The 26,126-nt window shown below is 42.0% G+C and overlaps 1 protein-coding gene across 7 annotated transcripts in view; it reads left to right on the top strand.

The window, feature by feature from the left end:
- PRTFDC1 (phosphoribosyl transferase domain containing 1) overlaps positions 1–26,126 on the top strand; it is a 101,745-nt gene that overhangs the window by 64,989 nt on the left and 10,630 nt on the right. For all 7 annotated transcript variants that reach the window (XM_067703440.1, XM_067703468.1, XM_067703431.1 and 4 more), the window contains one exon: positions 18,919–18,984. In XM_067703440.1, the coding sequence (XP_067559541.1) occupies positions 18,919–18,984 (66 nt within the window). The remainder of the gene's footprint in view (positions 1–18,918; positions 18,985–26,126) is intronic.

The raw sequence follows: 26,126 nt of genomic DNA, 5'->3' as shown, positions 1-26,126 counted from the left end.
CCTCCAGCCTCCTCTTCTTTCTTCCCCACCACCTCTGAGTCAATCAGACTTCTCTTTCTCCCCTTACAAAACAAGGGCCCTGGGCTTCCCTGGTGGCGCAGTGGCTGAGAGTCCGCCTGCCGATGCAGGGGACACGGGTTCGTGCCCCGGTCTGGGAGGATCCCACATGCCGCGGAGCGGCTGGGCCCGTGAGCCATGGCCGCTAAGCCTGTGCGTCCGGAGCCTGTGCTCCGCAACGGAAGAGGCCACGACAGTGAGAGGCCCTCGTACCGCAAAAAAAAAAAAAAACAAGGGCCCTTGTGCTCATCAGCCAATGACAGCAAATATTCGACAGCACAAAGGTAGAGAAAAGTAGGTATTTCGTGCATTTGCAATATCTGGATGCAAAAACCCGACAGCCCAAGTGCCCTGTTCCATAGTTGCTGGAGCTCAGTAGCCCAGGTCATGGGGACATTGTGACCTTCAGGGCACAGAGGTCATTGGGTCTAGAGCTCAATTGAATGTCTCATTGAGTTGTCCTTGGATCATCCGGCAAAAGCTAAGAGCAAAAGCCCCTCCCAGGGTGATTTGGCATTCTCCTTGGCAGTCTAGAATAAGGTACCCTCCCGGAGCCTCTACACGCCCCATCTTTAGAGAAGGCACGGCCTCGCTTGCATCAGACACAGCTGTGGACTTCTTCCTCCTCTCACTCCTCCTCCAGGCTTCCCCAACAGATCGGTGCAGCGGAGTCTCATTTCCTTTGCTGTCCTCGACCTTCCTCTCCACTGTGATTATAAGAACATTTATTAGAGAATAATTTATTCCTCAGGCACATTAATGGAGTCCAGATTCTGTTTGTTTTATATGGACAGACAGATGTGCAGCGTTTTGGGCTACTTTTAGGTGAGCAATGCTGTTTATACGGAATTTTCCCGAGACCACCCAACTTAGTTCACATGACCTCTTCAGCTACTTCCAAGCCCTGGCTTCCAGAGGAAAAGAAAAAAACTTCATAACTCAGCGCCCCACCCAGTTTTGAAGACATGACTCAATACCGAAGGAATTTGCAAGCCTGCACTGCCAATCAACATGCCTACATCAAATAAACCATCTTTTCTTATTCTGAAAAAGGGAAGGTGGCCCTAGAAGCATTCTGCTCTCCAGCCTCCTCACGTATGACTCACGTCTGTCTCATTTAGATACGTGGAGCAAAGACCATCAATCTAAAAAGTACTAATAGTAGACGAAATACTTAATAATTGGTCCTCCCCAAGTCTTCCACTTTCTATATGTTGCCTTTCCCCTCAGCTCAGGATTATTTCCGAAGATACTGTGAATGATTTTTTGCACGTAGAAAGTTTGCTATATTTTTCATAGCATTTGCATAAATTGGCAATTTTTTGCTCATCACATGAACGCTGAGAAGCAAGTAAGGCGGTTGGTAGTGTGTGCGTTTTCCAGATGAAGTAAGTGAGAAATCAGGTGAGTTTGCCAAGGTGTCCCAGTGAGTAATTGGTGAAGGTAATAACTCTGGTTGATCATAGTCATTCATTTTCTCCTGTATGATCATGTTTAATCTGCAACCATTTCCTATTTTTAAATTTGGTTGTTTTGAGTTACATGGACATACCATTCCATTATAGATGGATATTAAATATATTACGTTACTTTATCGTTTACCAAGATGTGAGGATACATCAGTGTCTTTTATTTGTAAGCTCTTCCTGAACTTCAGCCAGTGAAATCGTACAGAAAATGTGAACCAGGAAACAATATTCTAGGTTTCTTCTGTAAATAGCGATAAATTTTAGTCACACGAATGACTGGGAGTTACTCACATAACCAAAATAGAGCTTGATACAGTGGAAAAATGACTAGACTAGAATAAAGGTTAAGATACCTGGTACCAGGCCTGGCTCTGTCATTAACTCCCCTCCACGCCCACGTCCTTTCCTTATTCAGATAATAAAAGAGGAAAATCCAGTTCAATAAATACTTATCAGGAGCTTACTGTGGGTGAGGCATTTTACGAATCACATCGAATTTAAACCTTACAGCAATCCAAATGTGTGGGTGTTATTGTCCTATTTGATAGAAGAGAGGGCCGATATCAGGAAGCTAAGGAAGGGGGCAAGGGAGGGTCATGTTCCCTTCTGCATACAAAGCCCTGCTCAGTGTTAAGGAACCTATAAAGATGAAAGAGAGTCCCTCTCCTCAAGATGCTTTCAAAACAGCAGAAGTGAACAGATGCACAGCCAACGAGCAGGGAGACGCCAGTTAACAAGGAAGAAGCAAGCGCTGCGTGAAATGGCGCTGAAGATGAGGGAAGCACATCAGAGGGAGAAAGTGACTCTGGCTGTTGGCGGGGGTGGGCGAGGGTCAGGTGATGATTGATCATGAGAGTAGACTTTAATTTGTATATCTAAGGGAGATTATGATCTTTGACAAGCAGAGGTGTGGCAGAAAGACACTCTTGGTGGAGGGAGCATCAGTAAGACACCGGTGATGATAAAACGCAGGGTGTGCACTGGACTCAGGCAGCAGGTTGGTGTGGGTGGAACACAGACCCTGGCAACTCAGAGTGTCCCCTCTGGACCTGCCCCATCCCTGTTGCCAGGGAGCTCGTTAGAAATGCAGGCTGTCAGGCCCCACCCCAGACGGGATCACAACCTGCCCAGGTGATTCATGTGCAGAAGGAGTAAAGGGGCAAGTCACACAGAAAGGTCGCTTCTGTAGGACGTATTGGATAGATGGAGGCCTTGGAGCAAGACAGAGGGTCAATCTCTGCTCTGTCTTCAGCTCCATCACTTTCCAGCTGTGGGACCTTTGGCAAAATTAATTACACTTTATTTAAGTTACCTGTTGCCTCATAAGATTTTTAAGATTTTTTTATATTTTAGAGCAGTTTCAGGTTCACAGCAAAATCCGGGGGAAAGGACAGAGAGTTCCTGTATACCCACCACCTCCACACACACTTACCTCTCCCGTTTTCAACATCCCTGACCAGAGTGGCACCTGGGTTACAGCTGATGAACCTACATTGATTCATCATCATCACCCAAAGTCCATAGTTCACAGTAGGGTTCACTCTTTTTTTTCTTTTTCTTTATGGTGTTTTATTTAAGAAGTGCTTCCTTCACTCTGTATCATAATGATTTGCCTTTCAATTTTTTTTTAAACATCTTTATTGGAGTATAATTGCTTTACAGTGTTGTGTTAGTTTCTGCTCTATAACAAAGTAAATCAGCCATATGCATACGTATATCCCCATATCCCCTCCCTCTTGCATCTCCCTCCAACCCTCCTTATCCCACCCCTCTAGGTGGTCAAAAAGCACCGAACTGATCTCCCTATGTCGTGCAGCTGCTTCCCACTAGCTATCTGTTTTACATTTGGTAGTGTATATATGTCCATGCCACTCTCTCACTTCGTCCCAGCTTACCCTTCCCCCTCCCCATGTCCTCCAGGCCATTCTCTAAGTCTGTGTCTTTATTCTTGTCCTGCCCCTAGGTTCATGAGAACCATTTTTTTTTTTTTTACATTCTCTCTCTATATATATGTGTTAGCATACAGTATTTGTTTTTCTCTTTCTGACTTAACTTCACTCTGTATGACAGACTCGAGGTCCATCCACCTCACTACAAATAACTCAATTTCCTTTCTTTTTATGGTTGAGTAATATTCCATTGTATATATGTACCACATCTTCTTTATCCATTCATCTGTCGGTGGACACTTAGGTTGCTTCCATGTCCTGGCTATTGTAAATAGAGCTGCAATGAACATTTTGGTACATGACTCTTTTTGAATTATGGTTTTCTCAGGGTATATGTCCAGTAGTGGGATTGCTGTGTCGTATGCTAGTTATATTTTTAGTTTTTGAGGAAACTCAATACTGTTCTGTATAGTGGTTGTATCAGTTTACATTCCCACCAACAGTGCAAGAAGGTTCCCTTCTCTCCACACTTCTCCAGCATTTATTGTTTGTAGATTTTTTTGATGATGGCCATTCTGACTGGTATGAGGTGATAGCTCATTGTAGTTTTGATTTGCATTTCTCTAATGATTAGTGATGTTGAGCATCCTTTCATGTGTTTGTTAAGAATCTGTATACCTTCTTTGGAGAAATGTCTATTTAGGTCTTCTGCCCATTTTTGGATTGGGTTGTTTGTTTTTTTGATACTGAGCTGCATGAGCTACTTGTAAATTTTGGAGATTAATCCTTTGTCAGTTGCTTTATTTGCAAATATTTTCTCCCATTCTGAGGGTTGTCTTTTCATCTTGTTTACGGTTTCCTTTGCTGTGCAAAAGTTTTTAAGTTTCATTAGGTCCCATTTGTTTATTTTTGTTTTTATTTCCATTTCTCTAGGAGGTGTGTCAAAAAGTATCTTATTGTGATTTATGTCATAGTGTGTTCTGCCTATATTTTCCTCTTAGAGTTTTATAGTGTCTGGCCTTACATCTAGGTCTTTTATCCATTTTGAGTTTATTTTTGTGTATGGTGTTAGGGAGTGTTCTAATTTCATTCTTTTACATGTAGCTGTCCAATTTTCCCAGCACCACTTATTGAAGAGGCTGTCTTTTCTCCATTGTATATTCTTGCCTCCTTTATCAAAGATAAGGTGACCATATGTGCATGGGTTTATCTCTGGGCTTTCTATCCTGTTCCATTGATCTATATTTCTGTCTTTGTGCCAGTACCATGCTGTGTTGATTACTGTAGCTTTGTAGTATAGTCTGAAGTCAGGGAGCCTGATACTTCCAGCTCCGTTTTTCTTTCTCAAGATTGCTTTGGCTATTCAGGGTCTTTTGTATTTCCATAAAAATTGTGAAATTTTTTGTTCTAGTTCTGTGAAAAATGCCATTAGTAGTTCGATAGGGATTGCACTGAATCTGTACATTGCTCTGGGTAGTACAATCATTTTCACAATGTTGATTCTTCCAATCCAAGAACATAGTTTATCTCTCCATCTGTTTGTATCATCTTTAATTTCTTTCATCAGTGTCTTATAGTTTTCTGCATACAGGTCATTTGTCTCCTTAGGTAGATTTATTCCTAGGTATTTTATTCTTTTTGTTGCAATGATATATGGGAGTGTTTCCTTAATTTCTCTTTCAGATTTTTTATCGTTAGTGTATAGGAATTCAAGGGATTTCTGTGCATTAATTTTGTATCCTGCTACTCTACCAAATTCATTGATTAGCTCTAGCAGTTTTCTGGTAGCATTTTTAGGATTCTCTATGTATAGTATCATGTCATCTGCAAACAGTGACAGTTTTACTTCTTTTCTGATTTGGATTCCTTTTATTTCCTTTTCTTCTCTGATTGCTGTGGCTAAAACTTCTGAAACTATGCTGAGCAATTAGTGGCAAGAGTGGGCAACCTTGTCTTGTTCCTGATCTTAGAGGAAATGGTTTCAGTTTTTCACCATTGAGAATGATGTTGGCTGTGGGTTTGTCATATATGGCCTTTATTGTGTTGAGGTAGGTTCCCTCTATGTCCACTTTCTGGAGAGTTTTTATCATAAATGGGTGTTGAGTTTTGTTGAAAGCTTTTTTCTATATCTATTGAGATTATCACATGGTTTTTATCCTTCAGTTTGTTAATATGGTGTATCACATTGATTGATTTGCATATATTGAAGAATCCTTGCATTCCTGGAATAAACCCCACTTGATCATGGTGTATGATCCTCTTAATGTGCTGTTGGATTTTGTTTGCTAGTATTTTGTTGAGGATTTTTGCATCTATGTTCATCAGAGATATTGGCCTGTAGTTTTCTTTCTTTGTGACATCTTTGGTTTTGGTGTCAGGGTGATAGTGGCCTCGTAGAATGAGTTTGGGAGTGTTCCTCCCTCTGCTATATTTTGAAAGAGTTTGAGAAGGATAGGTGTTAGCTCTTCTCTAAATGTTTTAAAGAATTTGCCTGTGAAACCATCTGGTCCTGGGCTTTTGTTGTTGGAAGATTTTTAATCACAGTATCAATTTCAGTGCTTGTGATTGGTCTGTTTATATTTTCTATTTCTTCCTGGTTCAGTCTCGGAAGGTTGTGCTTTTCTAAGAATTTTTCCATTTTTTCCAGGTTGTCCATTTTATTGGCGTATAGTTGCTTGTAGTAATCTCTCATGATCCTTTGTATTTCTGCAGTGTCAGTTGTTACTTCTCCTTTTCCATTTCTAATTCTGTTGATTTGAGTCTTCTCCGTTATTTTCTTCATGAGTCTGGCTAATGGTGTTTCAATTTTGTTTATCTTCTCAAAGAACCAGCTTTTAATTTTATTGATCTTTGCTATCATTTCCTTCATTTCTTTTTCATTTATTTCTGATCTGATCTTTATGATTTCTTTCCTTCTGCTAACTTTGGGGTTTTTTTGTTCTTCTTTCTCTAATTGCTTTAGGTGTAAGGTTACGTTGTTTATTTGTGATGTTTCTTGTTTTTTGAGGTAGGATTGTATTGCTATAAACTTCACTCATAGAACTGCTTTTGCTGCATCCCATAGGTTTTGGGTCATCGTGTTTTCATTGTCATTTGTTTCTAGGTATTCTTTCATTTCCTCTTTGACTTATTCAGTGATCTCTTGGTTATTTAGTTGCATATTGTTTAGCCTCCACGTGTTTGTATTTTTTACAGTTTTTTTTCCTGTAATTAATATCTAGTCTCATAAGGTTGTGGTCAGAAAAGATTCTTGATACAATTTCAATTTTCTTAAATTTACCAAGGCTTTATCTGTGACCTAAGACATGGTCTGTCCTGGAGAATGTTCCATGAGCACTTGAGAAGAAAGTGTATTCTGTTGTTTTAGGATGGAATGTCCTATAAATATCAATTAAGTTCATCTTGCTTAATGTGTCATTTAAAGCTTGTTTTTCCTTATTTATTTTCATTGTGGATGATCAGTCCATTGGTGAAAGTGGGGTCCCCTACGATGACTGTGTTACTGTCGATTTCCCCTTTTATGGCTGTTAGCATTTGCCTTATGTATTGAGGTGCTCCTATGTTGGGTGCATGAATATTTACAATTGTTATGTCTTCTTGGATTGATCCCGTTGATCATTATGTAGTGTCCTTCTTTGTCTCTTGTAATAGTCTTTATTTTAAAGTCTATTTTGTCTGATACGAGAATTGCTACTCCAGCTTTTTTCTGATTTCCATTTGCATTGAATATCTTTTTCCATCCCCTCACTTTCAGTCTGTATGTGTCCCTAGGTCTGAAGTGGGTCTCTTGTAAGCAGCATATGTATGGGTCTTGTTTTTGTATCCATTCAGCCAGTCTATGTCTCTTGGTTAGAGCATTTAGTCCATTTACATTTAAGGTAATTATCGCTATGTATGTTCCTATTACCATTTTCTTAATTGTTTTGGGTTTGTTTTTGTAGGTCTTTTCCCTCTCTTGTGTATCCTGCCTAGAGAAGTTCCTTTAGCATTTGTTGTAGAGCTGGCTTGGTGGTGCCGAATTCTCTTAACTTTTGCTTATCTGTAAAGGTTTTAATTTCTCCATCGAGTCTGAATGAGATCCTTGCTGGGTAGAGTAATCTTGGTTGTAGGTTTTTCCCTTTCATCATTTTAAATAACTCCCTTCTGGCTTGCAGAGTTTCTGCTGAAAAATCAGCTGTTAACCTTGTGCGGATTCCCTTGTATGTTATTTGTTGCTTTTCCCTTTCTGCTTTTAATATTTTTTCTTTGTATTTAATTTTTGATAGTTTGATTAATACGTGTCTCAGCATGTTTCTCTTTGGGTTTATCCTGTATGGTACTCTCTGTGATTCCTAGACTTGTTTGACTATTTCCTTTCCCATATGAGGGAAGTTTTTGACTATAATCTCTTCAAATATTTTCTGAGACCCTTTCTTTTTCTCTTCTTCTGGGACCCCTATAATTCCAGTGTTGGTGCATTTAATGTTGCCCCAGAGGTCTCTGAGACTGTCCTCAATTCTTTTCATTCTTTTTTCTTTATTCTGCTCCGTGGTAGTTATTTCCATCATTTTATCTTCCAGCTCACTTACGCATTCTTCTGCCTCAGTTATTCTGTTATTGATTCCTTCTAGAGTAGTTTTAATTTCACTAATTGTGTTGATCATCACTGTTTGTTTGCTCTTTAGTTCTTCTAGATCCTTGTTAAATGTTTCTTGTATTTTCTTCATTCTGTTTCTGAGATTTTATATCATCTTTACTATCATTATTCTGAATTCTTTTTCAGGTAGGTTGCCTATTTTGTCTTCATTTATTTGGTCTTGTAGGTTTTTACCTTGCTCCTTCATCTGTAACATATTTTATTGTCGTTTCTTTTTTTTTTTTTAATGGGTGGTGCTGTAGTCCTGTCTTACTGGTTGTTTGGCCTGAGACGTGCAGCACTGGAGTTTGCAGGCAGTTGAATAGAGCTGGGTCCTGGTGCTGACATGCGGACCTCCAGGAGGCCTCACTCCGATTGATATTCCCTGGGGTCTGATGTTCTCTGTTAGTCCAGCAGTTTGGACTCGGAGCTTCCACCACAGGAGCTCGGGCCCAACCTCCAGCCTGGGAACCAAGATTCCGCAAGCTTGGCACGTGGTGAAGACCATGGTGAAGACCGCGTATGACACCAGCCAGGCTGATTTCTTCACCTGTTGAAACTACTACCGGATCAGTGATGGGCACTGGTCTTTACCACCTTGATGACAAGGACCACACTTGTGAAAGGATGTCACTCAAAAATGGACCCGGAGGAGAAGAAATGGCAGCTCTCACTGGGTTCACTCTTGGTGTTGTACATTCTAATGGGTTTAGATAAATGTGTAATAGTATGTATCCATCACTATGGTATCATAGAGTATTTTCATGACCCTAAAAATCACCTAAAAAATGTGCTCTGCCTTTTCATCTCTTCCTCCCCCTGAATCCCTGGCAGCTACCAATCTTTTTACTGTCTCCGTAGTTTCACCTTTTTCAGAAAGTCGTTTAGTTGGAATCAAACAATATATACCCTTGTCAGATTGGCTTCTTTCACTTAGTAATATGCATTTAAGCTTCTTTTCATGGCTTGACAGCTCATTTCTTTTTAGTGCTGAATAATATTCCATTGTCTGGATGTATCACAGTCTGTTTGTCTCTTCACCCACTGAAGGATATCTCGGTTGCTTCCATGTTTGGCAGTTGTGAATAAAACTGCTCTAAACATCCAGGTGCAAGTTTTTCCTTAATTCTTTTTTTTTCAGTTTTAATATTTTTTATTGAAGTATAGTTGATTTACCATGTCACATTAATTTCTGCTGTACAGCAAAGTGATTCAGTTATACATATATATATACATTCTTTTTAAAAATATTCTCTTCCATTATGGTTTATCATAGGATACTGACTGTAGTTCTCTGTGCTGTACAGTAGGTCCTTGTTGTTTATCCATTCCATATATAAAGGCTTACATCTGCGAACCCCATTCTCCCACTCCATCCCTCCCCCAACCCCTTGGCAACCACCAGTCTATTCTCTGTCCGTGATTCTGTTTCTGTTTCATAGATAGGTTCATTTGTGTTGTATTTTAGATTCTGCATGTAAGTGATATCATATAATATTTGTCTTTCTCTAACTTACTTCACTTAATATCATAATCTCTAGTTGCATCCATGTTGCTGCAAATGGCATTATTTCACTCTTTTTTATGGCTGAGTAGTATTCCAGTGTGTGTGTGTGTGTGTGTGTGTGTGTGTGTGTATGTGTGTGTTTGTAGATCTTCTTTATCCATTCCTCTGTCAATGGACATTTAGGTTGTTTCTATGTCTTGGCTACTGTGAATAGTGCTGCTATGAACATAGGGGTGCAGGTATCTTTTTGAATTATAGTTTCCTCTGGATATATGCCCAGGAGTGGGATTGCTGGATCATATGGTGATTCTGTTTTTAGTTTTCTGAGGAACCTCCATACTGTTTTCCACAGTGGCCAGCGTGCAGGTTTTTGCATGCCCCGAAGTGTTTGATTCCGCAGGTAAGTACCAAGTAGCGCAATGGCTGGATCACACCTCATAGGACGTCGTTAGGATTCGTGTAAGCAATGGCCCTAGCGTAGCGCCTGGCACTCAGTGAATGCTTCTCAGAGTTCGTCTTGCCCCTACTGTGTATGAGGCCCAGGGCAAGCGAACAAATGGAGATTCCCATAGCATATACCTAAATAGGTAAGGTTCTGAAACTTTACAGCCTTGTCCGTGGCCAGGCTCACGTTTCTAGCCAGATCACCTGAGCTGGAGGCTGCAGGAGCGGCGCTCACCCCTGCAGCCTACAAGCCCGAGCAGAGCCGTGTACCTGCTAGGCAGGGTGGGGCACCAGTTGGGCCCAGAACCAGCTCCTGGATGGTGACCGAGTCTGCCTGAACCCCTCATGGGACTGGCCGGGTTAAGCTTTCCAGGGAGTTGGGGAAGCGAGATTCTTCATGCCTCTCTTTTCCAACTCAGATGCCTCGGAGACCCTACTTCCTGAGCAGAGAGGCGGGAAGGAACAGTTATCTGGGGAGCCCAGCCTCTGAGGCACCTGCTTTGGGTGATTTAGGGCCACCTGGAAAATAGACCAGTGCCTCTTTGTCTGGCTTCCCAAGGGAGGCCACCACCACCTGCCCCACCACAGATTTGGCCCTGTGAGGGTCAGGGGTGGGAGGAAAAGCCCAGTTCAGCACACATGTCCCTATTGCATAATTCTCATTAGCTCAAACTATTCCAGAATTCTCCCCCAAAGCTTCCTTTTAAGACCAAAAAGAAAAAAGCAAATGTCTTTGTGTTTTGGTATTTGTGATGTGCAAGACCTCTGTTGCCTGGCTCTAAGGCTGGCCTGGCCCATTGCGATGACAAAATGAGACTTCATTCTGCAGGCATGGGCAACTGCAGAAATATTTTGAGCTGAGAAGTCACACGAGGAAGCAGAACCCTTTGGACCCAGAGTACAATTGGGTGGGAGCAAAGCAGATCCAGTCTAATGCCAGAAAGCAATGTGTGTTTTGGAGGTCTCCCTGGCGCAGGATGTGCCACCAGTCCTCTCCCTTGGCCCTTCCTGTCCACCATCCCATCCCCTGGCAATCTTAAAACAGGTCTGTGAGAGCTGGCTTAAGATTTCTTTACTGTTGAAAAATAATTTCCATTTCGTTCTTTTTTTAAAAGTTATAATTATGAATCTCCCCTGGGTTATCTAGGGAAAAAAAAATTGTGTGGAGAAAATGACCTTTCAAGAAATAGTCACCGGGCTTCCCTGGTGGCGCAGTGGTTGGGAATCCGCCTGCCGATGCAGGGCACGCGGGTTCGTGCCCCGGTCCGGGAAGATTCCACATGCCGCGGAGCTGCTGGGTCTGTGAGCCATGGCCGCTGAGCCTGCGCATCCGGAGCCTGTGCTCCGCAACGGGAGAGGGCACAACAGTGAGAGGCCCGCGTACCGCAAAAAAAAAAAAAGAAATAGTCACCACTGGGATATGGTCATCCACATTTGAAAACGTAGATTTTACTGAAGTCCTTTGGGGTCATTGAGTTGTGTCAAGGGTTCAACTTGTTTTTCTTTCTGACTCATAATTTAAAAACATAATTTAAACCAAAACAACAAATCCATACCGAGGTTTAAAACAGAAGGATATCCTGCTTCAAGGTTTCAGAGTCCATGTAAAGCAAAGTCACCGAATCTGTTTTTAAACTGAGTTTCCTCTTTCCTGGGGTCTTTTATAAATAAATGGAAGTAAAGGTCCATTTTCTTCCTTCTACTCCCTTTTTCCTTTTTCTTGGTGACCCTTTATTATTCCTACCAGCCTATAGCTTCTCATCATTGTGGTCGCTTCTTCTGACCCAAGATTGCTTTATCTCTCATAAAGAAAAGAGCTTTTCTCTGTTGGGTGGGGATTACTCTGAGCTAACCAGTACTCCTCTTAGAGACTGGGTGGTGTGGAATACCAATCACAATAGAGCAATAAATCATTGTCATTACACAGAAGGCCATTTTGTCCTTGAATAAAGTCTCATCCTGCTTGCAAAGTTACACACCAAATTCGGGAAGTACAAAATGTATGTGTTCTTTCAAATGACCTAAATTGTACACGCTAACATATACATATTTTTTTCTGGGTTAAAATGCTAGTTTGGCTTTAAAATGTATCATTTACTAATCATGAAATGAAAGACTGATATTAACATAACTTACTAATTCATATTTTCATAATTTTCATGTTCAGAATTCACATGGATTTTCACATTTAGATTTTTCAAAGTACCGAGAAGGCTCTTTGATAACTGAGATAATAAAACACTAGTAATAAGAAGAAAGAAACATAGTTTGGGTGGGAATCATTCAGACATCACAGAGGAGGTTCTGTATTCTTTCAGTCTTCCCATCTTGCAAGTTACTCAAGTCAGTTTCATTTGTGCCCCTTTCAATTGAGCTTTACAGATATTTTCTCATGTGTTTGTTTATAGTTTTTATTTTTTCTCTGTCTCTATTGGGCAGTAAGCTCCTTCCGTCTCCTGGACAGCTGCAGAAAGAACTTAAAGCAAGAGAAACCAAGTGCTGCCTGAGAACACTTAGTGTCTCCCATGGGTAGAGGAAGAAGTATTAAAACTATAGCAAACACATGTACACAGATGCTTCAGTGTAGCTCAGCAAACACTGGATGCCACAATGTGCCAGCCACTGGGGGTGCAGTTAGGATGCAAATAAAGCTGTTTGTGCTGAAGTCCTCATGCCATTGGTAATTGCTGCATTCACAGAAAATTCCCGTTGGACGTGGTCTATTGACATGCAGACATGCATAGAGCGTTATAGGGACACATCACGTCCAGGGGACTCCTGGAAAGCTTCCTAGAAGAGATGACGCCTGAACTGAGTCTTGAAGGAAGAGTAGGAATTAGTCCTGTGAAGGAAGATGGGAAGGTGTGATGGGAGCAACCACGAGCTAAGACATGGAGGAGGAAGCAGTACGTTGTGTGCTGGGAAGTCTAGGGTCTCATGCAGCACAGTGATGCGTGTCCCTCAGTGATGAGTGATGATGTGTCACCACTAAGTTGTCCCTAATAATATTTATCATAATTTGCAAATATTGACTTCTCCTGTAAGTTGGTGTGAAACCTTAGTCAAGGTTCTGTTATTGACAAGTAGTGTAAATCTATTTTAAATTACCTTAAGCTGAGGTGGTGGATTAAAGGAAAGAATTGGGGTATCTCATGATCCCCAAGGCAAAAATGGAGCCAGGCCCGGGAAAATTTTCAGGAAACCAGCCATCCATTCTCTCTTTTTTTTTTTTTTTTTGTGGTACGTGGGCCTCTCACTGTTGTGGCCTCTACCGTTGCGGAGCACAGGCTCCGGACACGCAGGCTCAGCGGCCATGGCTCACGGGACCAGCCGCTCCGCGGCATGTGGGATCTTCCCGGACCGGGGCACGAACCCGCGTCCCCTGCATCGGCAGGCGGACTCTCAACATCTGTGCCACCAGGGAAGCCCCATCCTCATGTTCTACTACAGATCTTCTGCTGCCATCTTGTAAAGCAATTTCAAGGTTAACTCTTTACTGACTATAAACGGCTCCAACAGAGTACAGACAAGAGCTGATAAGGACAGAAGTGGATCTGAGCATCATCTCCAGGTGGCTTCTGTCTGTTGAGGAGAAAGATGAAAACAGCAGAGTGGAATGATGCTTATTATACCCATGAAATGGTCTACTTTAAAGATTCAGACATCACAGCTTGGGAACTGGGGAGAGGTCACTGAGAAACCCCAAAGGACCATACAACTGAGCTTGTTTTTAATCAAGACTGTAGCCATGATGCAAAGTGGCAACAGAAGGCCATGAGTCCTTCTTAACCACATGCCTCATGGGTGGCTGTCAGCCTCAGAAACCATAACCTCAGAGCACGAGGCATTCACATAGCAGTCGTGTGCTCAGTGAACTGAACGAAGAATCGTCACAAAGTCAATGTTAGGAAACTCAGGTAGACGTGCAAGTTTCTTAGACTAAAAGTAGATGATGAGAAGACAAGGCTTACTTTAGGAACTGCTTATTACACGCCAGGCACTTTTCTAAGTGCTGAATTTGTATTAATTCATTTACTCCTCCCAGTAATCCTAGGAGGTGGGAACTATTGACATACTCTTTTTATAGACAGGGACAGTGGAGCACTGAGAGGTTAAGTAGCTTCCTCAAGGTCATACAACTAAGAGAAGGTGGGGCTGGGACTGGAACCCAGGAAGTCTGGTCCCCAGGGGACCTGGGGACACTGGCTGCCTGTTCACCAGTCACCATGTTCCTTTCTCACAATTCACCCACATAGGTTGTAAGAATGAGTTTCTAAACAAAAATGATCCCAGAAACAAATGGATATTTAAATGAACAAGAACTGAAAAGAAGGCAAGTCCATTTCAAAGGAAGAAAATATTGACGTGAGGGTTTTCAAACTTTTTGGCCGCCATCATCTTACCTTGAACCCAGTTAATATAACAGAGATAAGAGGAGCTGCTCTGGGTGAAGCAAGGGACGGGCACACAAGCCACCAGCTCTGACTGCCCTGTGACCTCTACTTTGACCCCAGGCTGCTTAAAGGACTCGGGGACCCACACCCTACCTCAACAGCTGGTTAAAAAGAAAACACTGGAACTGATTCACCTGTCCTTGTTATCTGACTTGGTATCAATGTTAGAGTTTTTGAAAAATTTTTCAACAGTTTGCAACATTTTCATTAGAAGCTCTCCGGTTTCATCATTAAAGCTTCTTATAATGAACTGTTTTGGTTTGGGGTTTGCCTCTCTATCCATTTGATATAGTACTGACGACCTTACTAAGCACAGGAGAAGAGCTGAGAGGGAGGATGAGGCTGAAAAGAAGAGGGAAAAAGCGAAGTTAAGGCATCTGTGGGGGCGGAGCATGTTGAGAAAGCCTTTGCGTGTATAGATTCTGAATGAAGCATGTTGCTCTGACTTTGGAAATGAATGGCTGAGAGAGTGGTTCTTTTGTTTATTTGCTTTCTTTACTTTTCCCCTTCTGGTTCCTCAAAAGGAATTCAGGATATTTATTCTTCCTCGGTTATGTTTTTTCCTAAACATTATCTAAACAGTCCACATTCTCTTGTTTGAGTAGTCACCATACCTGCTGAGCTTTTTTTTGCACCTGGAGATCAGGTCACCTAAACTAGAAATTTCCAATATATTTCTTTCTGAGGATGCCTGAACTATACGTCAGAGACTTCCTTTGCTGTTTAAATAAATCCACACAACAGCTACCAATATTTCTTTCAAGATGTAGATTTCTCCTAGCCATTTCAGCTTATATATTTTACTACATTAGTATAACCAGGACCCAATTTCTTCTCCATGTTACTCTCAGAGATGTACTGTTACTTCTACCTTCTAGGAATATTGTGGAGGACGGGGGGTGATTAACACAAGAATAATGTCAATTCAGGCAATTCTAGAATTGAACTGGATTCCTTCACTTACTAGTAGTACCTCTTTGGGCAAGTTACTCAGACTCTTGCTGCGTCCAGTTCCTTGTTTGTAAATTGGGGATTAAATAATACCTATTCTGAGCTCTACTGAACCTTAGCAAAATAGATACATTCACCCATATACAGACCTTTCTAGCATATAGAAAAAAAGACAAAGAATCACCCAACTCATATGAGGCTTGTATAACTGGGTTTAAAAATCCACAAAGGTAGCAAAAGAAAGGAAAATTGTAGGTCATTCTTACTTACGAAGATCAGATGAACAATCCCAAAGAAAATAGTTTCAAATCAAAACCAGTGGTGTAAAAAAAAAAAAAATCAATCCTAGGAATATAAGGATGTTTTTGAACCACTAGAAAAATGTTATGGTTAAACACAGTGAATTGAATGCATTCAGTTAACTCCTTTTTTTCCTGAAACCCCAGCGAAACGACAGTAAAGAAATAAACAAGATATACATATGCCCACAAGGACGAGAGGAAAGGGAGAAGACCTCAGTGGGCAAGAGATGTCAGTGTTGTTTTTTAGGTGATAAAACTGATTAAGGAAGGGCATTGACTCAGCAAAATAGAGAAACTGAAAATCTAAATGTCTATGGAGGCTGATTTCAAAGAGTAGAGAGGAGTCATCAGGCCACAGGATTCCTGAAAGGCTTACTAGTTTGTCACCAGGTTCTTAGAAGGTAGAGTGAGGAATGGTCTGGATGCAGCAAGGCAATGGGAAGCATATGAATGGAGAAGTTGGACCTCTAATTGCCCTTCTCCATCCCAGACATATTTTCCAGAGTCATTAAACCAGGGAGCTCCAGACTCCAGTGTACTAGGGAGGATTGAGGGGTGATTGTTTCCAGGGAGGGAGGGAAGGAAGAAAGAAAGGGAGGGCGGGAGGGAGGAAAGGGAAGAAATCAGTCACAGCTAGCATCTACTGAGTGCTTACCATATGCCAGGCTCTGTTCTAAATGTTCTGTGTGTATTAATTCATTTGAGCTTCTTAACAGCCCACCAGATAGGAGAATAAATGTGCAAAAGTAGCCAAGACAACTTTTTAGAAGAACAAAAAATTGGGACTTGCTCTACCAGACACTAAAACATACTAAAAAGCTATAATAATTTAACAGTATGGTTTTGATGCTGAAATAGACATTTTTGGTTAATGAAACAGAAGTATATAGAAATTGATCCTTGCATATTAGAATGAAGGATATGATAAAAAATGACATTTCAAACCAGTAGGGAAAAAAATAAACAATTCAATAAATGGTATTAGGACAATTGACCATATACACACTTGGAAGATATAAATTCCAGATGAATTAAGGGCAAATCTAATATTAAAAATATGTTATAAGCTTGGACTAAGTGAGGCCTTCTGAAATAAGACTTGCTTGAAAACACACTAAATGTGTGACTTAGAGCATTGTATTCAGCTTTCTGATGTGTTGTGTTTTTGTTTCTGAATAGAGATGATAATAGTAGAATTATTGTGAAATTTACTCAGATCTAGCAGAGTATAAGTCTCATTTTTTTACATCAAACTTTGTGGTTTAGCTGTTCCATCCAATTCTGCATACCTCAGTCCTCTGGAGACACTGAAATTTTACTTTTCTTGCTGCTATTACCATGTGTGAGTGTAATACACAGAAATTCTCCCTATATTAACTCCTCTTATCTCAGCACCTCTAGAAGTGACAAGAAAATTTTCTCCTTTGACATTTTTGACAAGTTCTCAACCTGCTGACATGACTGCGTGTGAATATATGATTACATACGCCTGTACAAAAACAGGAAAGATCAGCGAATTCTGGTTAGCCTTTGATTTTCTCCTTTTAAGATCAGTTCCCATAAGAAGAAAATTATTGGTTTTATCTAACTTATGGGCCACTTCAACCATTGTCTCCACTCCTTTGCAGTAAGGAATGAATGCTTTCAAAGTGGAAGTAAGAACGTTTTAAGGTCTTTTTTTTTTTTTTCTCTTGAGCAGTAAGGTAAAAAAATAAAAGGCTGCTTCATTGGTAAAACTGTTATATTGGTTGGTTGGCTTTTTTTTGTTTCCCTTTCCGGATGACCAGTGCTATGACAAAGTAACTCTAGGTCTAGACTCTCAGTTGCAAGTGACAGAATCCAATTCAAACCAACCCAAGGGAAAATTTCTTTAAGGGAATGAATTGGCTTAAGTAGCTGGAAAGTTCAAGGTTGGTTATAGCTTCGGGCATAGCTGATTTATACAGGTAAGGCCTGGCTCCACCTGATCCAAATGGAATGAACTCTCCCGGGAAAGAAGCAGGACCTTCTTGCCAGAATAAGGGAGAAAAGCAGTGAACTAGCCAAAGCAACAGCTGTCCGCAGCAGTAACCGGAGATGTTTCCTGGTTCAGCACAGTGTACGTCTGGTCCCTCTATTGGTGTCTTCTCACTTAGGTTATTGTTTGGATGAAGGGACTGCAACATCGCAGCAGTCTTGCTTGGTCATGAAACCAGTTGGCTGTAGGGTATCTGCTTCGGTTCCTTTACTGCCTCTTTGCAAGGAGGCCAGAAAACAAGCTGCCTGCTCTCTGTTTCCCATTCTGCCCCCATGTTATTCTGTTGTGATATTTATACTAAGGAACGATCCATATTTTGTTCATTGTGTGTGTGTGTGTGTGTGTGAGTGTGTGTGTGTGAGGTTTAATTGGGACAGGATAATGTCCTGCATATAAATATTGTGAAAAGGAATGCTCATAACCCCTAATAGGATTTGAGTGAAAAGTCTTTTTTTTTAATTGTAGTATAGTTGATTTACAATGTTGTGTTAGTTTCTGGTGTACAGCAGTGATTCAGATATATATATTCTTTTTCAGATTCTTTTCCATTATATGTTATTACAAGGTACTGTGATAACGTCTTCTGAATGGGGTTCTGGGTCTTATATTCCTGGAACTGCAGTAAGTTCCTAAGGCTTCATCATCCACGTCTGAAGGTCTGACTGTAATAGTTCTTGAGCCTTGGCCTGTTAGAACTGCCCTCAACACCCGATGAGGGATTAGACCAGCGCTGGTAGGGAGTAGAGGGGGTCTCTAACCTCTCTGGGAGCCAGTCTAATTGTTCCCCACTGCAGGGCTGTAACTGAGGCCCGTTGGCACAGCTGACAAATGCTAGGCCCCTCCTGGGGCTCCCGTAGCCACCCCCTCACCCCAGGGAAGTCCAGGAGCATGACTGTCTCCTCCAGTTCCATCTGTCTCAGAATAGCTTCAGGCACCTTCCATGGTTTTTTTGTCCCAAAATTAGGTTTGCTTGTCCTCTCTCTACTCTTTCCATGCCCTCTCCACACAGCCTCGCCCGCCAGCCATTAGAGTGCTTTGTCTCAAGCACAGTGGCAGGAGAGTGGCTCTTGGTAACCATAGGCAACCATGAATCTGTACCAGCTATTTGTGCTATATTTGTAAGGCGCAGTCTCGCCACTGGCCGGGTAGACAGGGAAACGTGCTTTAAAGGTTTTCTTGTACAGTAAAATGTTGTCTCCCCTTTTTCTTTTAGAATGACCAGTCCATGGGCGAGATGCAGATAATTGGAGGTGATGATCTCTCAACACTGGCTGGAAAGGTTCGTTCATGTAACTATGCTCTGTGTACACTGAGTCATTGAGGTTGCGGGGAAATCAGTGACCTTCATTTCAGGTCAGCACTGTAGTCCATTTTAGGCACTCTCCCAGGTTTGCTAATTCATGCAAATGGATGTGTGAATCCTTTTAATGATTTCTTCTTTTATAAAACACTCCTTCTATCATGCTTCCAAGACCTGATGCGAACCGAATCTTTCGTCTCCAAGCTTCCTTGCATTTTGTTTCAGACAACCTCACATTACAAAACCCCTTAGCATTCCTTCTTCTCTTTCCCTTTCTTTTCCTACTCACCCTTTCAGGTACCTTCTGAAAGGGAAGACTTTTCCTTTATTTGCCCGCTTTTGTCCTCTCATCTGTGCCTCAGCACCTAAGCACTTCAGTAAGACATTAAAACAGGTTTGTGGAAATGTTTAAAATTTAGGCAGGGAATAAAAAAAGGATATCTGGATATTTTTTTCATTTTTCAGCACTTTGCCTTTCTTCCCCCCATTAAAAAGAACTTAGCCCAGGAGATTATGAGGCAGACACCTCCGATGTTAATTTGGAGTTCCAAACCTGCCAGTGCTTAATGATAAAGTGAAAAACTGTTTGGATTCTGACATAAATCCACGCATTTGGGAAGGAAGAGTTGTTTCATCAAGCAGATGGTCTTTGTGCAAATGTGATCTGAAATGCAAGTTTTGTCGTGAACGAAAGCGACACAGAATTTGGTTTTGTTCACTTCTGCTGACGTATCTTGTATTCATTATCCCTGAGCAACTTCACTTTCTAAGTAAAACGGATCAGTCTATTATACAAGCTTAATCTCTCATATTTGCGGTTGTTATTGTTTTGCAATGCCCACATGGGGAAAGAAAGAGCAGCCACATTGAATTTTAAAGAAAGGTATAAAGACACTAGGAACACTGCAGAGCCACAAGGACAAACTACAGAACCGCTTACTTCCCTCTCCTCGGAAGATAGCATAGCATCTGAGTGTTAAACTGCTATCTAGTAGGAAATCGTGCCCCGCAGAAATTGGAATTAACTTGTTGGTGTTAATGTATGTGTCACATGGCCACCATTTAATGTTACTACATCAGTGCATAAAATATTATTTGATATTTGAGTATTTTATCCTAGAAAGATAAAATACTCAAAGCAATTTCCAGAAATTCATAACTTCTAACAACCCTGGAGTGGTCTTTAAATGATAAGTCATTTTAGTACTTTGTTGTATGACACTGCCTTGTAAGTTTATTACACAAGAGAATTATCGTACCTTGTGCATTTACCATGGAAGATGTCAATGTGGCAACTCTAAGAATCCCACAGGAATGCCAAGAAAAACTGTGCACAGAAAAAGTGTAGTCTTTCTCTCCTGCCTTCTAAAATCATCTTCTATTTTGTTTTAAAGTGATTTTCCCTCTTAAGTGAGCACTGGATATTCCCTTCCTTTAAGACATAGGATAAAGGTTATCATTTTTTTAAAAGAGAGAGAGAGGAGATTGAGGAAAGGGTCGTTTCTTACTGGGGGTGGAGTGAGCAGAGGAGGTAACAAGGCTGTGCCTCAGTTTCCTCACCTACAGTTACTGCAAAGACCACCCTCATCATGAGAAAGTAGAGATCATGGAAGTTGAGGTAGGAAAAATGGAAACCAGCCAGCAGTAAGTCCGAACAGGAGTGGGCTTCAGTTTTTTGCTAGCATGACAATTGATTCGTCCAGGTTACCACGTGCTGTTATGTGGTGTCTTTCCACTCTCCGTGTGTGCACAGACGCATTTCTATATACATTCAGAGGTGTGCCGAGTAGAACACCTTGGGCTTCTTGGGTAAATGTTTTCAAGATGAATCACCATTGATAACCAGGTTCTCAGCTGTCTCGACATGCAGCTCAGGGTCCCTAGGCTCATGTCAGAAGGGAATGTTTAATGAACCAACGTAGACCACACTCTGTGCTTTCAAATATATCTTGAATCTGCCTATGTCTCTCCATCTCCATGGTAACCATCCAAATGTAGACCTTGCTACTCAAAGTGTGGTCTAGGGCAGGCATCAGATAAACTTTCCAGGTAAGGGCCAAATAGTAAATATTTTTCGGTTTTGTGGCCCATATAGTATTCTGTTCATCGACTTCACTCTGCCATCATAGCATGAAAGCAGAAAGCTGCCATAGATGAAGTGGAAACCAATGGACATGGCTGTGTTTCAATAAAACTTTATTTACAAAAACAGGCGGCAGGCCAGATTTGGCCAATGGGTCATAGTTTGCTGACCCTTGGTCTAGAAACCAGCAAGGTCAGCGCCACCTGGAGGCTTATTAGAAATGTAGTCTCTCAGATCCCACCCCAGATCTACTGAATTAAATCTTCATTTTAACAAGATCCCGGACATGATTCCTATCCACATGAAAGTTTGAGAAGACTAGTCTCTAGGGCGAGACTAGCTCTGTCCCTCTTTTGAGCTGCTGTGAAAACCTAACCAGTCTCCCTGAACTTACCTTCACTTAACTATGCCACCCTGCAAACCATTCTCCAAGAAGCAGTCAAAGGGATCTTCTTAAAATACAAATTGGATCACATCACTTGCCTACTGAAAACCTTTCAGCAGCCTGTCAATTAGGGTTGTCAGACTTAGTAAAAAAAACAAAAAAAAAACAAAAAACAAAGCAAAAAACAGGATGCCAAGTTAAATTTGAATTTCAAATAAGCAATGAATAAATTTTCAGCATAAGTATGTCCCATGCAATATTTGGAACACACGTAAACTAAAAAGTTGTTCTTTATCTGAAATTCAGATGTATCTGGATGTTCTGTATTTTACCTGGCAACCCAGTGCTCTGAGATTACAGTCCGACCTCCTTATCACAGCCTCAAAGACCCGGGTGATCTGGCCCTGTCTCCCTCCCAGCATCACGGTACAGCGTTCACCTCCACCTCGCAGTGCAGTAAGCACGCTGGCTAAGCTCCTTCCTGCCAAGACCTCGGACAAGCCGTGGCCTCCACCTGGAATCCACATTCCTCCTATCCGTCAGATTTCAGCCTAAAGGCTCCCGTGTAAGGGAGGCCTTCCCCGACTCTCGGTCTGAAATGAGCACAAGCTCTTCCCCTCTAGCCGTCCCCCCGCCCCACATTCTCCATTAAGTCTCTATACCCACCCTGTTTCCACTGAAGCCTTTTCCATAATTTCCGGTGTTTATTTGGGGCTTATTTATTTTACTTGCTTATTTCCCCCACCAGGATGTCAGTGTGATGGCGGCAGGGACCATTCTATCCCAGCATTGTGCATGGTACCTAGTCTGCAACAGGTCGGAATAAGTATTTGGTGATCGAGTGAGTGCAGGCTCCTCTTTCTCTTAGATAGAAATCAGAAAGACGTCTTCAGTTAAGTTTGGGAACGGGCGGACATGGCAGAAGGAAAGGGTAAATAGAAGCCCACCTGGTCACACGGAAGGACGATGAACCAGCTGGTTTAGTTGGGAACTGGATGAGTGATGTCGAGTGAGGGGACATTCTCTCTGTAGAAGCAGAAGGGCTTCAATGTTCCACGGGAGTCCAGGCTAGACGGAGTTGGTGAGTGCTACACCTGAGAGTGGAGGATGAAAAGAATTTCACTTAACCTTTGGAATTTCCTTTTCCTTAAAAGGATAAAGGCATTCATATGGCCTGCTCTGCTCATCCTTTCTTCAGCCTTTCAGAAAAGGCTATCCATTAAGAGTTTGAGAGAACTTTAAAAATAAATTTCAGGGATTTCCCTGGTGGTCCAATGGTTAAGACTCCGTGCTTCCCATGCAGGGGGTGCGGGTTGGATCCCTGGTCGGGGAACTAAGATCCCGCAGGCCAGGCAGAGTGGCTGAAAAAAGAAAAAAAGAAAAAAAAAATTCAGAGGCCCTTCAGAGTGTTTCCATCATGCAGAATGTACACGAGCTGGGAAAAAAACTTAAAAGGAAAAGGCACCCAACAGTGAGTGGGTCCTTTTATTAATGGTGGTAGAAGAAAGTCTGAAACTGCAATAAGTATCTGTCTGGGATGGAAGATGCTTTGGGTGAATATCTGCGTTGCAAGTGTTGTTACAAGCCATCAGCTAACTTATCCCTTCTCATAGAGTAATCACAATTTCTCAATCAACAAATTTACTTATCATTTGTATCATAAGTATAACAAAGTTATACTTATCATTATATTATTACTCTGCCATGAACTTATTCAGGCCTTCTTTTTTTAAATGCTCAGTACCCGAGCATTAAAGAGAAGAACTTTAGGGGTTCTTTCCACACAAGACTGTTTCCTTGAGCTTAAAGAAATCCAAAGAAGGAATGATTCCTTAGGACTGTGATCGTCTTAGAGAGAAGAGGGTGAGGTTTTACTTGGGACCAGAACGTCTGGGAATAGCACCGAAGAGGGAGAGAGATTAGCATGTGGAAAGGGGGAGGAAGGGGAGGGAATAGCGGAGCCAGAGGACAGGAGTGGCCCAGTGTGACTGAAGGAAATTAGTCAAAAATAGGAAAACGATAATTTGAAAAACTGAAAATGTCGACTGAATTTGGTTTATAGAATATGTTGAATAACTAGTGTAACTTGCTCGGAAAAGCAAAGAGCCGCAAAAGTTGCTGAGCCGTGGTGACATCATGAAGCTGTGTTTTGGGGAAAATGCACCTGACGGGAGGGTGGACTTAACTGAAAGAAGGGAGAGGCTCCGGGTAGAGAAACCAGTTAGGAAACCACTTGATTGTTCACTTGATTGATTGACTGATTGGAGCACTTGAACTACAGGAACGAAGTAGGGGGTGAAACAGAGGGAACAGCCCTCTCCAAAGGCGCAGGAAGGAGCTCAGTGATTCCTGAAAGAGGGAGGGTTAGAAAGGATTTTTTAAAATCAAATTTGTTTATAGAAGGACTTTTAAAAACATGGAAAAATCACCTGTATAATTTTCCATGCATTGTAAACCCCGTAACTGTACTATGTAACTTCTTAAGTCCTCTATAGATGTGCAAGTTAAAATGTTTAGGAAAGGGAGGGCTTCCCTGGTGGCTCAGTGGTTGAGAGTCCGCCTGCCGATGCAGGGGACACAGGTTCGTGCCCCGATCCGGGAAGATCCCACATGCCGCGGAGCAGCTGGGCCCGCGAGCCATGGCTGCTGAGCCTGCGCGTCCGGAGCCTGTGCTCCGCAATGGGAGAGGCCACAACAGTGAGAGGCCCGCGTACCGCAAAAAAAAAAAAAAAAAAAATGTTTAGGAAAGGGAGATTCTAGACAGCCCCTGTGCTCCTTTCTGTTTCTTGACTTCTTTTATTACCTCTTCTTCCTTCCTTCCTCCCTCCCTCCTTCCCTTCCTTCCTCCCTCCGTCCCTTCCTTCCTCCCTCCCTCCCTTTCTCTCTCTTTCCTTCCTTCCTTCCTTCCTTCCTTCTTTCCTCCCTCCCTCCTTCCCTCCCTCCCTTCCTCCCTCCCTCCCTCCTTCCCTCCTCCCTCCCTCCCTCCCTCCCTTCCTTCCTCCCTCCCTCCCTCCCTCCCTCCCTTCCTCCTTTCTTTTTTTTAAAGCAAAAGGAAGAAAACTCCCAAGAAAGGCTGGCTGCGTCATGGTTCTAAGTAGGTCACGGCAGTTGAATACAGGGAGCCCTCAATGATTCAGTTCAGCGGCCCCTTCAGCTCACAGCATTAAAAGCATTTCACTTGGTGTGTTTAAGCTGTCTGCACAATGCGCTCTCTGGCTGATTTTTTTCAAAGTTGATTTAATCCTGGCACTTCATAAAATGTGTGTATCCATCAAAGCAAGACGATTTTATTCATGTTCAAGAGAAATCTCTGAAAGGGTGGAATAAAACCAAACGCATGGAAACAGGCGCAAATCCAGCAATGGAAAAACACAGATGTGTAGGTTAACTGCAAGATTTCAGGAGACGCGCCACCCCACCCCGAATAAGTTTCTAACCAAATGCCAGAGTGAAGCATCGGAACCTGCCAGCGTTTCCTCCTTGGCTGCCTTAACTGTTTAAATCATTCCTTTTAAATTGCCTCTGACTAGGCTGAGAACAATAACGGAAATGCCCACCAACTGATGATTCTGGCAATTCTGTGAATTATCACATAAAGTGAAACGCTGGACTGCGTGCCTTTCTCCATGGGGTTTATATTCACACTCCTGCGCACACTCAGCATCCGCGCTCAGCTCACCATCATTCCTGCCATCATCCCTCTGCTGGGTGTGACCACAGCCGCAAAAATACATTGCTGCGGATTAGACCGTGGGGTGCTGATCATTTTGCATTTTGAAAGACTGAAAGGAATAACCTATTTAAGAAAACCATTTAGATTTGCATAACTCTTTCCTTCTTTCTTTTCTTCTTCTCTTTCTTCCTTCCTTTCTTTTTCTTTAGGAAACCCGACGGGTTAGCTTCGATCAGGATCATGCGATAGCAAAGAAAGGACACACTCTGGAGAGTCCCCATAGGATTTTTGCCTGCGGTTCCCAAGCTACAGATTTTACTGGCTTTCTGGGAGGAAGTGAGCTCGGTGTGATGAGATGACTAAGATGGGGGCTGGTGAACATCTCAGATTCAGTGATTGGAGTTAGCAGATTGGAAGTGTTTAAGGGAGGCACAGTATGTTCTGGAAAATTCCCAAGGTTGCCCAGTCAAGAAAATAGGGATTTTAGAAGATTTCTTAAAGGAAAATTAAAAGCAATAGACATTAATAATAGCTCAGTTAAGAAGGGATTATACATCTTTAAGGAGAAAAATGGAGGGGATGTGTCAAAAGTATAATGAACTAGAGGAAGAAAGAAGGTCGGAATTGTTGATTTGTTCCACGGGCAGTTTTCTGAGCCCCGACTACACACCAGTCTCCATGTTATATGCTGATCATATAAAGATGAGTTAGTCGTTGTCTCTTAGCTTGTGGAGCTAATCTTGGTCCATTAAAGTATAAAGAGATTAGTTCTCTTGGACAATACTGAAAATGCTTCCAAAGTTGGGGTAGTCACTTTCTCTCTACTCAAGGAGGGTTTTGCAAGGCAGAGCCAATCTTCCAAAGGTACTAAAAGCATTGCTGTATTTGGAGGTGAGCTTTTCACACAACAGGCAGGCCACTAAAAATCCAGGAGTCAATCCATATACCACTAATGAAAGAGTTTGAAAACACTGTTGATG

This window comes from Pseudorca crassidens, chromosome 1 (genome assembly GCF_039906515.1).
Source record: "Pseudorca crassidens isolate mPseCra1 chromosome 1, mPseCra1.hap1, whole genome shotgun sequence".
Classification (NCBI taxonomy): domain Eukaryota; kingdom Metazoa; phylum Chordata; class Mammalia; order Artiodactyla; family Delphinidae; genus Pseudorca; species Pseudorca crassidens.
This window is presented reverse-complemented; position numbering and strand designations above follow the sequence as displayed.